Genomic DNA, 13,086 nt, shown 5'->3' with positions numbered 1-13,086 from the left:
TTGTGCAACCCCTCAGCTGATGTTCTTGATCCCATTTTTTAAAAAAGTAAAATGTAAATAGTCAAATAACCAGCCAATAGATTTCTTAAAAAAAAAAAAAAAAAGTTCACTTAACATCAGTGGCTCAATGCAGACTTGTATTCATTACTTTAGGGAATGATTTTTAACAGTCTTTTAAGGCACTGATATAGTGGCCCTTTACACAACTTTTTCCTGTATCTCTCTATTGCTTTTTACGAATTTGCCTGCTATACTGATAAGTGAATTTCATGTTTTTCCTAAGCTGATCATATTCTCATATATTTAATTTATACTACTGTCTTCTTTAAACAACAATAGGAAGGCTTAGTCCTTATGATCATAAAGTTGATCTGTTCCAATCTCAATAAAAAAAGTTCCAAAACTGCCAAGAAGCGCCAAATTAAGGAGAGCTAGGTTTGAGTTCTCTTTTTCAAGGACTGGAAACTTGAAGATGGAACCCTAAAAGCAAGTACTAAAAAGTAATGGAAGCATCTGAAAATTTAGGTCTCAATTCTGAGATGTACAAGAAATGTGATTATTATATGAAACACAGCTAAATTAGGTGGAGAAAAGAGTTCTAATCCCATGAATTGGATTTTAAGATCAGCTTGTTTTGATCTTACTATGCTTCAGCAAGACCTTGTCTAGGAAGCCAATGAATCTCGTACATAATTTTAATATATAAAGCATGATTATTTTCAGTGGAACTATTGCTTAACTGTAACAATGTGCTTAATAACTTCAATTAATTGAGAACTAACTTTATTTTAAAATGTTAACCTGATTTTGTTGAGCAATTTGACATCTACAAATGAAAGAACAACCAAAGTTTAAAAAATTTGTTGTTACTGCTACACTGTGAACAGTTTTCCACTAGAGGCTCCCATAACACTGCATGATATGCATTCTTAGTGATTTCCTGAAGTATTCCTTGTAAGACTGCACCCCATGTGACAATTAAGCAGTTGAATATTCTCCTATTTGCATAAATCTCTTCTCAGGTTCTGCATGAACAGTGATCAATAGTGAAAGTGAAATATCTGGTTGTAATTTGTATTTTCTTAGACTGTGTACTAGATAAGCACATTATGTGAGTTATTATTGTTATTCATATCCATAGTTTTAACTGAGTTTTGTTCAATGAAATTAGGTCGCATGAGAGGTTCTCTAGTTACTCTACAGAAATTAGTTCATCTGTTTCCCAGTGACACTTCTTTCAAGAATGACCTTGGAGTCGGTTACCTCTTGACAGGAGATAACAGCAATGCCAAGAAAGTATATGAAGAGGTAAGCTTCCATTCCAGCTGAGGAAAAAATGCTTTACTTTCATATGTTCATTCTAAGGATTGCCTATTTAACTTCTTAGTTGTTAAGCAAGTCACATGTCTGGTTTTGATGGATTAATATGGATAACATTTTTTTCCTTATGCACAGTTCTTAATTATCTCTTAATTCAGATTTCCTGATACCATCCATATTAAACATTTTTCTCATAGAAAGAGAAATGCATACTTAGTAACAATTGGCTTATTAAGACTTCTGGTAGCCAGCTTTGAAATATATTGACAACAGAAATAGACTTAATTCCCAGTGTAAAAGACAACACTTTATCTGCAAGACATGGAAAGCAGAAGTAAAACTGTTTATTTACAGGAACAGCCACTTTAAACAGGTGATAAAGTAGTTCAGCACCCACATGGATATTTATGCTTTGGCTTTTTCAGAACTTTTGTAGGCAGCCTAAACTCTATTTTTCTTTCATGATGCTTGCTTATGCTGTAGAAAGTTCATTGGAATTGTCATCTTACACTACGGTTAGCAGCCTGGAGAAAGTTCTACTGCCAGAAAAGGTCACACTGCTCCTGTGACGGAGAAACCCTGTTATCATCTGAGAACGCTCTCATGTTTGTGGAGCTTCACATTACTAGTAGAGCAAGAGCTGTCAGAACCTAGTCAGAGATGATCTTCTGAAGAAGTTGGCACACTTGTTCCAGTGCTTGTTTAGTGCAGGATTAGTTCAGCAATTGACTGGCTATTGTAGATTGAGGGTGAGCCAGCATGATTAGTGCCAACTCCTGAGACTAAATAAAGGCCCAGTTGTCAGTCCCATACATCTCAGATTTGAAAGGGATTTGCATCTCGGGTGATTTCACAAAGGGACAGGACGTTCAGCCACAAGTTGGAAGCAGGAGCCAAACCCAGATAATACCCTTTTTTCTGCATCTCCTCTGGCCATCACAAATGTTGCCAGAAAAGCGTTTACTTTTGTACTTTGTCTACGTTTTAGGTCCGTCCGTAAAACATTTTTGCTCAGTAACTTTTCTGGCCTGTCGAAATTTCTCTGAGGAGTGGAAATGTCAGCTTCTAAAGGTTGGATATATTAACCAAACCTGCTTCTCCAACTGCAAGGAACTTTGAAAAACAAAAAACCATACTTTTCTTGAGCAAGATTTTCCTTTGCAAATTTTCTGGATTTTTCTGCAAACAACATAGATGTTAGAATTTCTGAAAATTGATAGTCACAGGCCTTCTTATATGAAGAAAGTAATGAGTTTGCTATTGAATTATATATAATAAACAATATATATTATATATATTGCAATATTTTGATATTGAGTTTCATATACTACAGAAAGAGTATTCTGTTCTGATTAAGAACAGATATGCCTAATAAATATTGGTTTGTTTTTAATATGTTGTTTTCCATACTTCTGCAGACTTCATCCAATATAATTACTCCATTTTGAACGTCAATAATGAATGAAATGGTATAGATAATAGTGATGTTCTGTCCTTATAAAAGAGCAACAAATAAATATCTTTTTAAAGAGCTAGATTTATTCTTTTTAGAAATAATGCAGTTTTTGTCTCATATTCTAACTATTCTTCAGGCTAAATTCTAACACATTAATATGATTTTTCCTTTGTTGTAACTCAGGACAAATTTACATAAAGATTTTTAAGAAAAGAAATATAGACAGAGAAACAGGCAGGAACTCATGCACCTGCTTTTGTTCATGATTCTACTGAAGATTTCTCATATGATTCTGGACACATCTCTTAGGGGCCATCTGGTCTGCGCTGAGTGCCTCACTCAGCTGTTGCAGTGCATAATTAGAAAATGATTGGCATGTGACTTGGAGCTCCTACCATAGGTGCTCAGGCTCTATGCATAGTCAATAAAGAGAGGGAGGAAACTGAAGAGTGCTTCTGGGGACTCCAGGAGACCCCTTCCTCTTCCCATGACTTCAGGAAAACTGAAGAAGCTTACGTAGTGTGATGGACTCCTTGGTTGTTCAGGATAAATCAGTCATATGATAGGAAACATGAGACAGCACAAACGAGCCTAACTTCAGTGCTGAACAGTACCTGCCTCCATCCACTCAGTATTTATGAGTCCTGGGTTCTGGTTCAAACTGTAAGGATAGTCAGACACTTTATTCAGGTGTTCTTTAGTGTAAAAAATATGAACATATAGGAAGAGAGAGCAGAACTCAGGACTCATTCTCAAGAGAGCATACCCTTGTTCAACTAAAGAGTCAGCTTCTTGTTTTTTCCCCCCCCCAATCCCCTTCTTTTCTCCATGATTGTCTAATTTGTCCACAAGGTAGAGAAATAAATAAATAAAACAATATAATATAAATGTGGGTCCTAGTGAATGGAGACTTTTTGCTTTCCACTTTATAGTCGATATACTTATTTTCCATTCAATTCTTGTCTCATCTTTTGTATAACCAGATTTAAATACTGGAAACCAACTAAAATTGTTCTAAAAGGATTTTCCTGCAATTTTTTTTCTCTCAGCAACTGATAAGCTGTTATGAAGAAATTTTTATTTCAAAAGTCTTTAATGTGATACGTTCTTTCTTTTAGCTACAGAAATGATGTCTGAACACTGAACTTCAGATCAAGAGAATTTCATATCTACAGCTGTAGTGGTTAGTTTAATCTGATACAAAATATAGTTTATTTTCTAATATGTATTTACCAGACTCTCTGCTGAACCATGTCTATTTGAGAGGATTTCAATTTTGCCTGCTATTAAAGTTCTTTCTTTTGAATATTTTACTTAGAAACAGAGAAACATAGTGTTAAAAGTAGCCCTAGTGGAACTATAGCTATTTTTATTTTCAAAGATCTACATGTTATGATAAAATACTGTGGAAGAGATCTTCATTTGGAGAATAAGTGATCTTAAAGCACTTTTCTACCTGCCTTTCTCTCTGTATGGCTTAATGCAGCATTGTACAGACACACATAAGCCAGCCCTGGTTGAACTATCTCAGGTACCAGAAGCAAAATAGCTGCCTTGACATAGTACTCTGCCCTGGCTAATTAGCCATAGATAGCCCCAGAGGTTAATTTCTATATTCATGATTAATATATAATGGGCTATGAGCAGTTTAGTAAAACTTATTTCTAAACATAATTAATATTGCATGCAGCAACAGCAACAGAGTAATACAATTTACATTAAATACTTCCAGTGTAATTTCTACTGATTGTATCTCTTCACTTCTCTTTAGGGGTTCTGAATGTAAGATCATGCCTTAATGCAAGTCGGCATAGTTTAAATGAACTGTGATATGGGAAATTCTATTCTGTCTTAATTAATCAGATAGCTTTGTCCTATAGTTAAAGGAACTGTAACAAAATTATATGGCCAATAAATATTTCTGTCAATCATTTTATTTGACCCTGCAGGTACAGAATCTTTGAATAAAATTATTATATATAGAATGCCAATTATACATCGAATGCTCTAGCCAAATAGTATATAAAAGTATAAAGAAGTTGGTGCCATATTTTCTTGTATTAGTGGTCAAGTACATTGTTACTATGAATTGCCAAGTTCACTTTTTGCTAATGATGTGGCATTTTATAGACTTCAGATCGATTCTAAACTTCATTGTTCTTTCATAGGAGCTTCTACCTGCGAAAAGAAGTGAAATGCTGCTATTTTTAACTTGTAGCATTACACTCATATTGCACTGATTTTGTGTGTAATTTGTATGTAAGGTTTGAGACAGAAGAAAAATTGGCCCAGAGGACTTGTTATGGTTTTGCTCATAATTACTTTGAAGAACTAGGTTAGAAAGTGACTGGAGAAGGTAGAGGCAAAATGCTATAATGTATTTGGGCATTTTATGCATGGCATAGATTTAGTAATGTCAGAAATGTATTTGGGAAAAAAAAATTGCTCACTGTCTTGTATTTGCTGCCGGTATCAGTCTCTGTAATTCCAGTGACTCCCAGGCACCTGTGCTGATCTTCACAAGCTGAGGATCTCTCCTGATCATCTGTCTCCCCTTATTTTAAAGAGAGAGGACATGTAACAACAGATTAGCTTGGTTGTGTAATTGATATCGCATAGTGCTATAAATGATATTGAATCATAGAAATTGCAGATTTCTAGTAGATCAAGACACTCTCTATTTTTTCCCTTGATTGAAGCAGACCAAATACACTTAAATTATCCCAGTAATGTTGGGGGTACATGTTTCAGAACTCAGGCCAACTAGCTTCACACTACCTTCACCTGAAATGCTCCCCCATATAGTGATCCGCTCCTACAGCTGTCCACATATCATTGCCTAGCAGAGCCTCCTGGAAGTATCCATCTGTGCCTAAGTAAGATTTGACTTCTCTTTTGCCTATGGGTTTTCCTTTCTTGAAAAATTAACTATGTTATGTTATAACTCAGGCACTACTTCTAAATCTTGTTCAGAATACAACATTTTTTAGCTTAGTTTAGTACAGTAGGTCTTGGCCTATCAAAAAGTGTAGTACACAAATATACAAACAATTTATCCGTCCCCTTCTAGTGTGAAAGCACACTAAATTGCTTGAGGTACCCCATTAGTCCTTGCATTACCATCTGATACACTTTCTTGGCCAAGAAAAAGCTAAGTTCTTCTAGAGAGTGCTCCAGTTTACTGTTGTGCTGAAAACCATGAGATATGCCCATCCTGTTCCCAGGATTTGTGCAGTCCTGTCATGTGATGCTGCAAGTTTTTTTTCCAGCGTGTTTCTAAACTGTAGTCACAGTGCTTCTCAGCATGGTCTGTTCTCTGTTGCCAAGACTAGTCTTCCACTAGTATAAACCTATCTAATTTAAAACTATTGCAGGTATGCTTCTACACTACAATTCCCATGACTATGCCGTAGACTTGTTCAGAGAGCCATTTCTTTCTTTCAAATTAGTCAAGCCTAGAATATGTAACTGAAGTGTTAATAAGTGCTCCACTTCCTCAGTGGAGCATACTGTAACACAAGAGAGAAGGTGGAAAAAGAGGGACAAGAAGAAAGTAAGGCAACTGGCAGATTCCAGTTGAGTTAATTTTATTTTTGAAACTTTAAAGTTTGGCCTGTAATGGTTGGTTCTGGAGAGGGACAAAAGCAAATGGGGAAAAGAAAGTGCAGCCAAGCCAAGTATTTATCTGAGAATTAGTGATACGAGAAAATTTCATTGAATCACTAAATAATAAAGATGTACACAGGTTTGTTAATTCTCCATGAACAGTCACTTTTTGAAAGTAGATCCATCATTAATATGTAATTCGTTTGCTCTCATACAGGTTCTAAGCCTGGCTCCCAACGATGGCTTTGCCAAAGTACATTATGGCTTCATTTTGAAGGCTGAAAACAAGATAGCAGAAAGCATTCCCTATCTAAAGGTATTGTTCTCACTTAAAGTATATATTTTACTAGTAGAAAAGTAGTATCAGAATGTGTAAAATTATGGTAACATGTCTCAAGCTAGATGCATACTAATTACAAATCACAATTTAAGCTACATACTGGAATGTGGTGCCCAGCGACAGGATGCAAGGCAACGGGCACAAACTGAAACACAGACAGTTCCATCTGAACATGAGAAAAAACTTCTTCACTGTTAGGGTGACAGAGCCCTGGAACAGGTTGCCCAGAGAGGTTGTGGAGTCTTCTTCTCTGGAGATATTCAAAACACGTCTGGACGCGATCCCGTGCAACGTGCTCTAGGTGACCCTGCTTGAGCAGGGGGGTTGGACTAGATGGTCTCCAGAGGTCCCTTCCAACCTCAGCCATTCTGTGATTCTGTGTGATTCTGTGTAATTATATTGGAATTATATTGCTATAGCACCGCCAGTGAACTGGAACAAGTTTGTACATTGAGATTCTTCAGCTCCTAAACATCAAGTATTTCTTTTATTAGTGGTTAATGGAATAACCGTAAGTAGACATCTTTGAGTTTCTTATTGTTTTGAGGTTAGCAGTATGCTGCAAACTTACAGTTCTTGAAAGATCCAAATAGGGCACGTGTATACTTCTGAGTGTTTGGGAAGAAATACTGTAAAACGAAACCTTAATTTACAATATCCAGCTTTCTAAAATGCCTGCATATACGGGAGAATTTGGGGTGGTGTGGGTTTGAGGTGTCCATCTCTGCCTACATACCTGTTTGGCAGTGAGAGGCCATGTGATTTGAAAAAAGATAACATTTCTCCAGGACTTTTTGACTGAAGTATTATATCCATTCAACCTAAGTTCCAGGTTACCATGGTAGTTATATTTCATAGCCAGTTTCATGGCTTGTCTCTTACATAGAATTGGCAGCTTATTTACAGCATCAAATGAACTCTTTTTAAAAGTTATACCAAATTTCCTCTTATCCTTTCTTTAGGAAGGACTAGAGTCTGGTGACCCTGGCACAAACGATGGACGCTTTTATTTTCATCTGGGTGATGCCTTGCAGAGGATAGGAGACAAAGAGGTACATGTTTAACACATCCTTTAAAGTTTAAACCTCTGAGGGACTGCATAATCCAGCAAAACTTTTAAGCATGGACTTAAAATTTGAAAATGTTGAAAATGTTGAATGTTGAAATGTTAATGATGAAATGTTAATGTTGAAAATGTGCATACAGCTCAAAGTAAGGGACACCACCAGCAAAAAATCTGCCATTTGCATGATGATGCAGTCTCTTAACACCCTTTGTTCTACCATGGAACTACCAAAACTTATTAAGCTTACATCGGGCAGTATGAACTAACAGACCAAGAAAATTCAAAAATTCTTTGAAGGTCTTTTTTAGAACCTATTTCCCACTCCTGCCACCTTCTATAAAGATATTTCCCACCAAAGCAAACATACAGTGATATAAATATGACTTTATATGAAAGTTCTCTTATAGCTCTAGTATAACACTGTTTTGTAAACCTCACTTCTTTCCCAGAGTGACTTTGCAGCACCAATGAGTATGTTGTACAAGAAGACCATGAGAAAACTGAATGTGTGGCCTGGGTTACTGTACTTATTCATGCATTAAATTAGCAAACAGATCAGAAAAGCAGAAGTTTGTACAACAGACTTGTTGCATACCCAACAAACACAAACATATGCCCCTGGAAGCCATAAGAGTTTCTAATCTGTTAATTTAGTAAATCCAAACTTAAATGTGTAAATTAGCCCTACTGTAATTTTTTTTTTTTGCATTTATTTAGAAGTGAGAATTAGTTGGCTTCATTTTACACTTATACACACACATGTGCAGACAAACACACACACATTCTGTCTGTCTAAGTCTGTCTAGCAGCAGAAAATGGAAAAGAAAATCCCTTTACACTTCCCTGGGTTGAATGACTAAGCCTAGAGCATCCCATTACAATGTGTGACTAAAGATACCACACAGACATAATTAACGTACACCATCCCAAATCCCCAGGATAATTGTGTGTTAATGTTTATGGAGTTAATGGTCAAATCTTCCGTAGAAAAAAAGCTTTAATCAATGACAAGTGAACTTGTTGGGATAGAAGAGACTGTTAAATTTATCTGTAGAAAGTCCACTGTTAAGCTAAATTTTTCTTACTGACCTTGCTTGACTTGCTGAACTTCAAGATTTAATCAAGGAGACAGATCAATATTTAAGGAATATGTGAAATTGCTATCACTGTTCATTGAAGGTAGATATTCATCTATTAGAGCTAAATTAGGAATTAAAAATGTGGTCTTGGTACATTGTAGGGAAATAGTGTTGAATATGCCCTTTCCAACAATAATTCAATAAAATGCCAAACTGCTGAAAAAAAAGAAAAACAGTGAAAGGCATTATAGATTAAACAAAGTGCTGTTCACATGGAATATATAAACTATCAGACAATTTATTTCTTGAAAAGAATATATATTGTTGTAGCTGTCTTGGATAGTACAGTGGTCATTATTTAGTCTTTCCATTGCCAAGATCTCCTTGTGAAAGGAGAGGTTTCTAATATAAATTCAGGGCTGGAAAGGATGTGCCAGGAAACGTATCCCTACCTCATGCTGTCCAAGGCAACCTCATACAACTTCGGTACAATTCTTTTAATAAATAAGGATTAACAATATTATACCTCGTAACTGTTGCTGATGGATCCTAAAGAGCAGCAATATTCATACTCATCAGATGGTGGCTGAAAGAATTCATTCACCTTATCATTTGGGCTAACTCCCGACGTATTGCAAATGAACCCAGGCAATGAGCATGAACAATCTACTGGTAACCCACTGCTATTACAACTTACATTTTGAGAAACATATGTTATAATGCTTCCATTTCAAAGTCTCTCTTTTTTTTTTTTTTTTTTGGTGGTGTCTAAAATATTGCAGCTGTAACAGCAACACTGAACAGGCAAGCGGCAGCTGTGTGTAGCTCTCTCTTTTTATGGATCATTAGGCTGTTACCCCTGCTGAGCCTCTTCTTTCCAAGCTTCCCATTTTCTTCCTTCGCAGAACCTCCTTTTGCTGCTGGCATACAATGGTCAAGCATGTTGTGGAAAGGGAAGAGAAACAAGCAGAGGTCTGACCAGTGCCTGCAATCTCATTAGGCTTCTCTCATCACGTTAAATAAAAGGGAGGGACAAGAAAATTTGGTAACATCAGCTCAGTTTTGATGTGAAAAAAAAATATTTGAGGTAATAATGCAACAATTGAGACCACAAAGTCAGTACTGTGTTTTCATCATCTCAGCATTTCTTTTGGCAGCAGAAGGCAGTCATCTTTCTTTCATACATATAGAATTGAAGCATAAAGAAAATAAGTCTGACCAAGATTGCACAGAATTGAATCTCCCAGGTCCTAGGATAGAGCCTAGATTACGGAGCAGTTTTTGATGTGAATGACTCTGAGGGAATTATCCTATTTTGTTGATGTGGGATTGGAAAATCTTGGCTGACTTTGTCTAATCTATTTTATGGTTGTTTGTTGTTTTTTTCTCTTTTCTTAAGGAGTTTATTATTACACTGTATTAGGAGAATATCTCTGCATCCAAAGGGCCTGTTCATTTACCAAAGGAGTGTAAGCTACTTTTTTTCTACTGAAGTTTGACTGATATGAGTTTGGTTGGTAACAACTGCAATCTTTTAGGCATACAAATGGTATGAACTTGGATATCAGAGAGGTCATTTCGCATCTGTGTGGCAGCGTTCCCTCTACAACGTCAAGGGACTGAAAGCTCAACCTTGGTGGACAGCAAGGGAAACTGGTTATACAGAACTGGTGAAGGTGAGGAGCTTGTTTCATTTTACTTTGTTTTTGTTTTGTTTTGTTTTGTTTTTTTAATGACAACTATAATCTAAGATCTCAAGCAGAGAAAATGCTAAGAAATCTCTTTAAGGTATGAATCATGGTAAGAGAGTACAAGACACTGAACCTAGACTGAGCATAACATTTAAGTAAAGTAACTTAAGTAAGATAAGTAAGATGAACTCAGGATGTTTTAAAAATTGAGGATGGGGGCATGTAAATACAAAATTTACATGGTTAAACAACTGTAGTGTCTCAAATACAAAATGACAGCAAAACCCTTGTGATGGCTGGGACACCCATTGTGAATTTTTAGTTAGTCAGGAAAGGATGTCTCCTTCATCCCTTGTATAATACTCAGTGACTTCTTTGGGAGCTTTTCATTGCATAAGAGATTTAGGTTTAGACTCTCAGTGACAAATTGAGCAAAAGAGAACAACATTGTAGTTCTTCAAAGTTTTTTTTTTTTTTTTTATCCAGTGCAAGATATATAATTGCTTATTATTTATAGTAATAATTTATGTTCCAAAATTGTGCAAAACTTTTTTTTATTTTAAAAAGCCAGAAATCCCTAAGCAGATCTTTACTAATTCCTTAATAAAAAGTGAGAGAAGTACCTTTTTTGTGTAAATTTTGATTATTGATATGTGGTTTAGAAGAATTCTTCTGTGCAAATAATTAAAAACACCGACAAGAGACATGTTTCTTCAGAGTGGTTGTTTTACTGTACATGGTTACATATGTTATAACCTACCATGAAAGATTGATTTTTTTAAAAAAAAGAAATTAAATTTTAAAAAGGAAGATTAGTTCTTTTTATGGTTTTGATGACAGCAGGAATAAAGGTAGGAAATTTAGATTAAAGGGTGATTCTCCATTGTAATCTGAGTCATAGAAGAAAACAATTAACTTCATGGGCTAGCATTTGAGAAAAATTGAGATGTACATGTATTGGAAGCATTCTTGAGGTATGTGTAAGAGTAGATACTGCTTGCCATAAAGGAGAGACCAATAACTTCTTTTTGTACTTTTGCCCACAAAAAGGAGAGAATATGTATCGTGGTAGTGACATTTCAGAGCTATGGGTAGTGAGCCCATTTAGAGCCCTTACATGTAAACCATTCAAATCCCTTAGTCACAGAAGGTAACTTCATCCTTGTTGTCAGGGAACAGCCAGGTTTGAATGCTGAAAAAATTAGATTTCCTGTTATAAAATGGCCAAGGCTCCACCTTGAGGAAATTTTTTCAGTTGGGTCAGACCACGTATGGAGGCCTTTGTTTGGATCAACATCCTTTATGGCTCCTAGAAGAGCCTTTCAGAAGAGCTTCAAGGACAGAAATTTGCCCTCGGAGCTCCAGAGTCCAACTGCATCTTTGAATCCGATCATACCTCTTCCAGGCTGTCCTCATGCTTGGTTGATGCTTCCTACTCCCATTCTCTGGGCAGAATGTGTACCTGCCTCTGCCTTACGTTCAAGCTGTCTTTACTATGCATTTATAGTCTTATCACTCTTCCATATAAAGTAACTATTTCTTTAATGTTTGTTATTGAATATACCAAGATAAGGACTTGGAAAATAAAACTGAAACTGCTGCACAGTACTTCTAAGCTTCTTTCCTCCACTGTGCTGAGAGATGTTGTGGTGTTTTAGTTTTTAGCTGTTTTATTGGTAATGGGCTATGTCCCTGAGCCTGGGCCATATCGAGGCTGCTGATTTATTTATGTATGTGTCATAATTTGGAGCCATTAAGTTTTACAATCTTCAGATTAACCTTCACAGTTGAAAGTATAAATCCAAAATATAAGTTAAATGCATCAGAAGAAGAATATTTGTATTGCTGTGTTTCCTCCATGATTCAAAACAGTATTTGAATCTTTGAAAAAAATAAAGCTTGATTCTAATAATGTAGTATGCTGCAAGCAAAATTTGAGGTAGCATTCTCCAGAGAGTGGCAACAAAGCCATTGAAAACATCTGTTTTATTAATTTCTGTAATATTCTGGCTTCTGTACATATTTTAGTTAAAGGTTATTTCTCCATTCCACAGAGCAAAAATCAATCAGCAGTTATTTTTTACTGCTTTATCTCATTATATACATCTAACATCTGTACAGAATGTGTGGGAAATGCTACCAAATCCAAATGATAGAATTTGACATTGAAATGGCTGTGTGAAGAATGAAGAAGTGGAGGCTTTGACCCTCTCTCTCTGTGTTCACCACTTATTGTTAAATATGAACAAATTATTTTCAGTATCTTGGTAGCTTAACAATGCTTACTGAGGATTTATTCATGGCTAACTAAAACAATGCTAAATCCAGATTCCCTGACATACTCTGACCACTACATTTTTGTTCACTGTGTTCCCTAACACAGCTGTGGTCAGCCATATTCTAAACAGTGACATGTTATAGCACAGACCTAACTTAATTTTGTTATAAAGGGTCATGTGTTTTCATGGTTTTGGAGATGGAGATGTGAATTTGAACAGTGACTTGCTTCTTCTAGATAGAAAATCTTT

General features: G+C 35.9%; 1 protein-coding gene across 1 annotated transcript in view; it reads left to right on the top strand.

Moving 5' to 3' along the window:
- Positions 1 to 13,086, top strand: part of ASPH (aspartate beta-hydroxylase) — a 114,231-nt gene that overhangs the window by 81,412 nt on the left and 19,733 nt on the right. The window contains exons 19-22 of the mRNA XM_067290493.1: positions 1,172 to 1,308; positions 6,600 to 6,698; positions 7,685 to 7,774; positions 10,406 to 10,543. Of these exons, the coding sequence (XP_067146594.1) occupies positions 1,172 to 1,308; positions 6,600 to 6,698; positions 7,685 to 7,774; positions 10,406 to 10,543 (464 nt within the window). The remainder of the gene's footprint in view (positions 1 to 1,171; positions 1,309 to 6,599; positions 6,699 to 7,684; positions 7,775 to 10,405; positions 10,544 to 13,086) is intronic.

Source organism: Apteryx mantelli, chromosome 2 (assembly GCF_036417845.1).
Source record: "Apteryx mantelli isolate bAptMan1 chromosome 2, bAptMan1.hap1, whole genome shotgun sequence".
NCBI classification, from domain to species: Eukaryota; Metazoa; Chordata; class Aves; order Apterygiformes; family Apterygidae; genus Apteryx; species Apteryx mantelli.
Note: the sequence above shows the minus strand (reverse complement) of the source record. Positions and strands in the feature narration are given on the sequence as shown.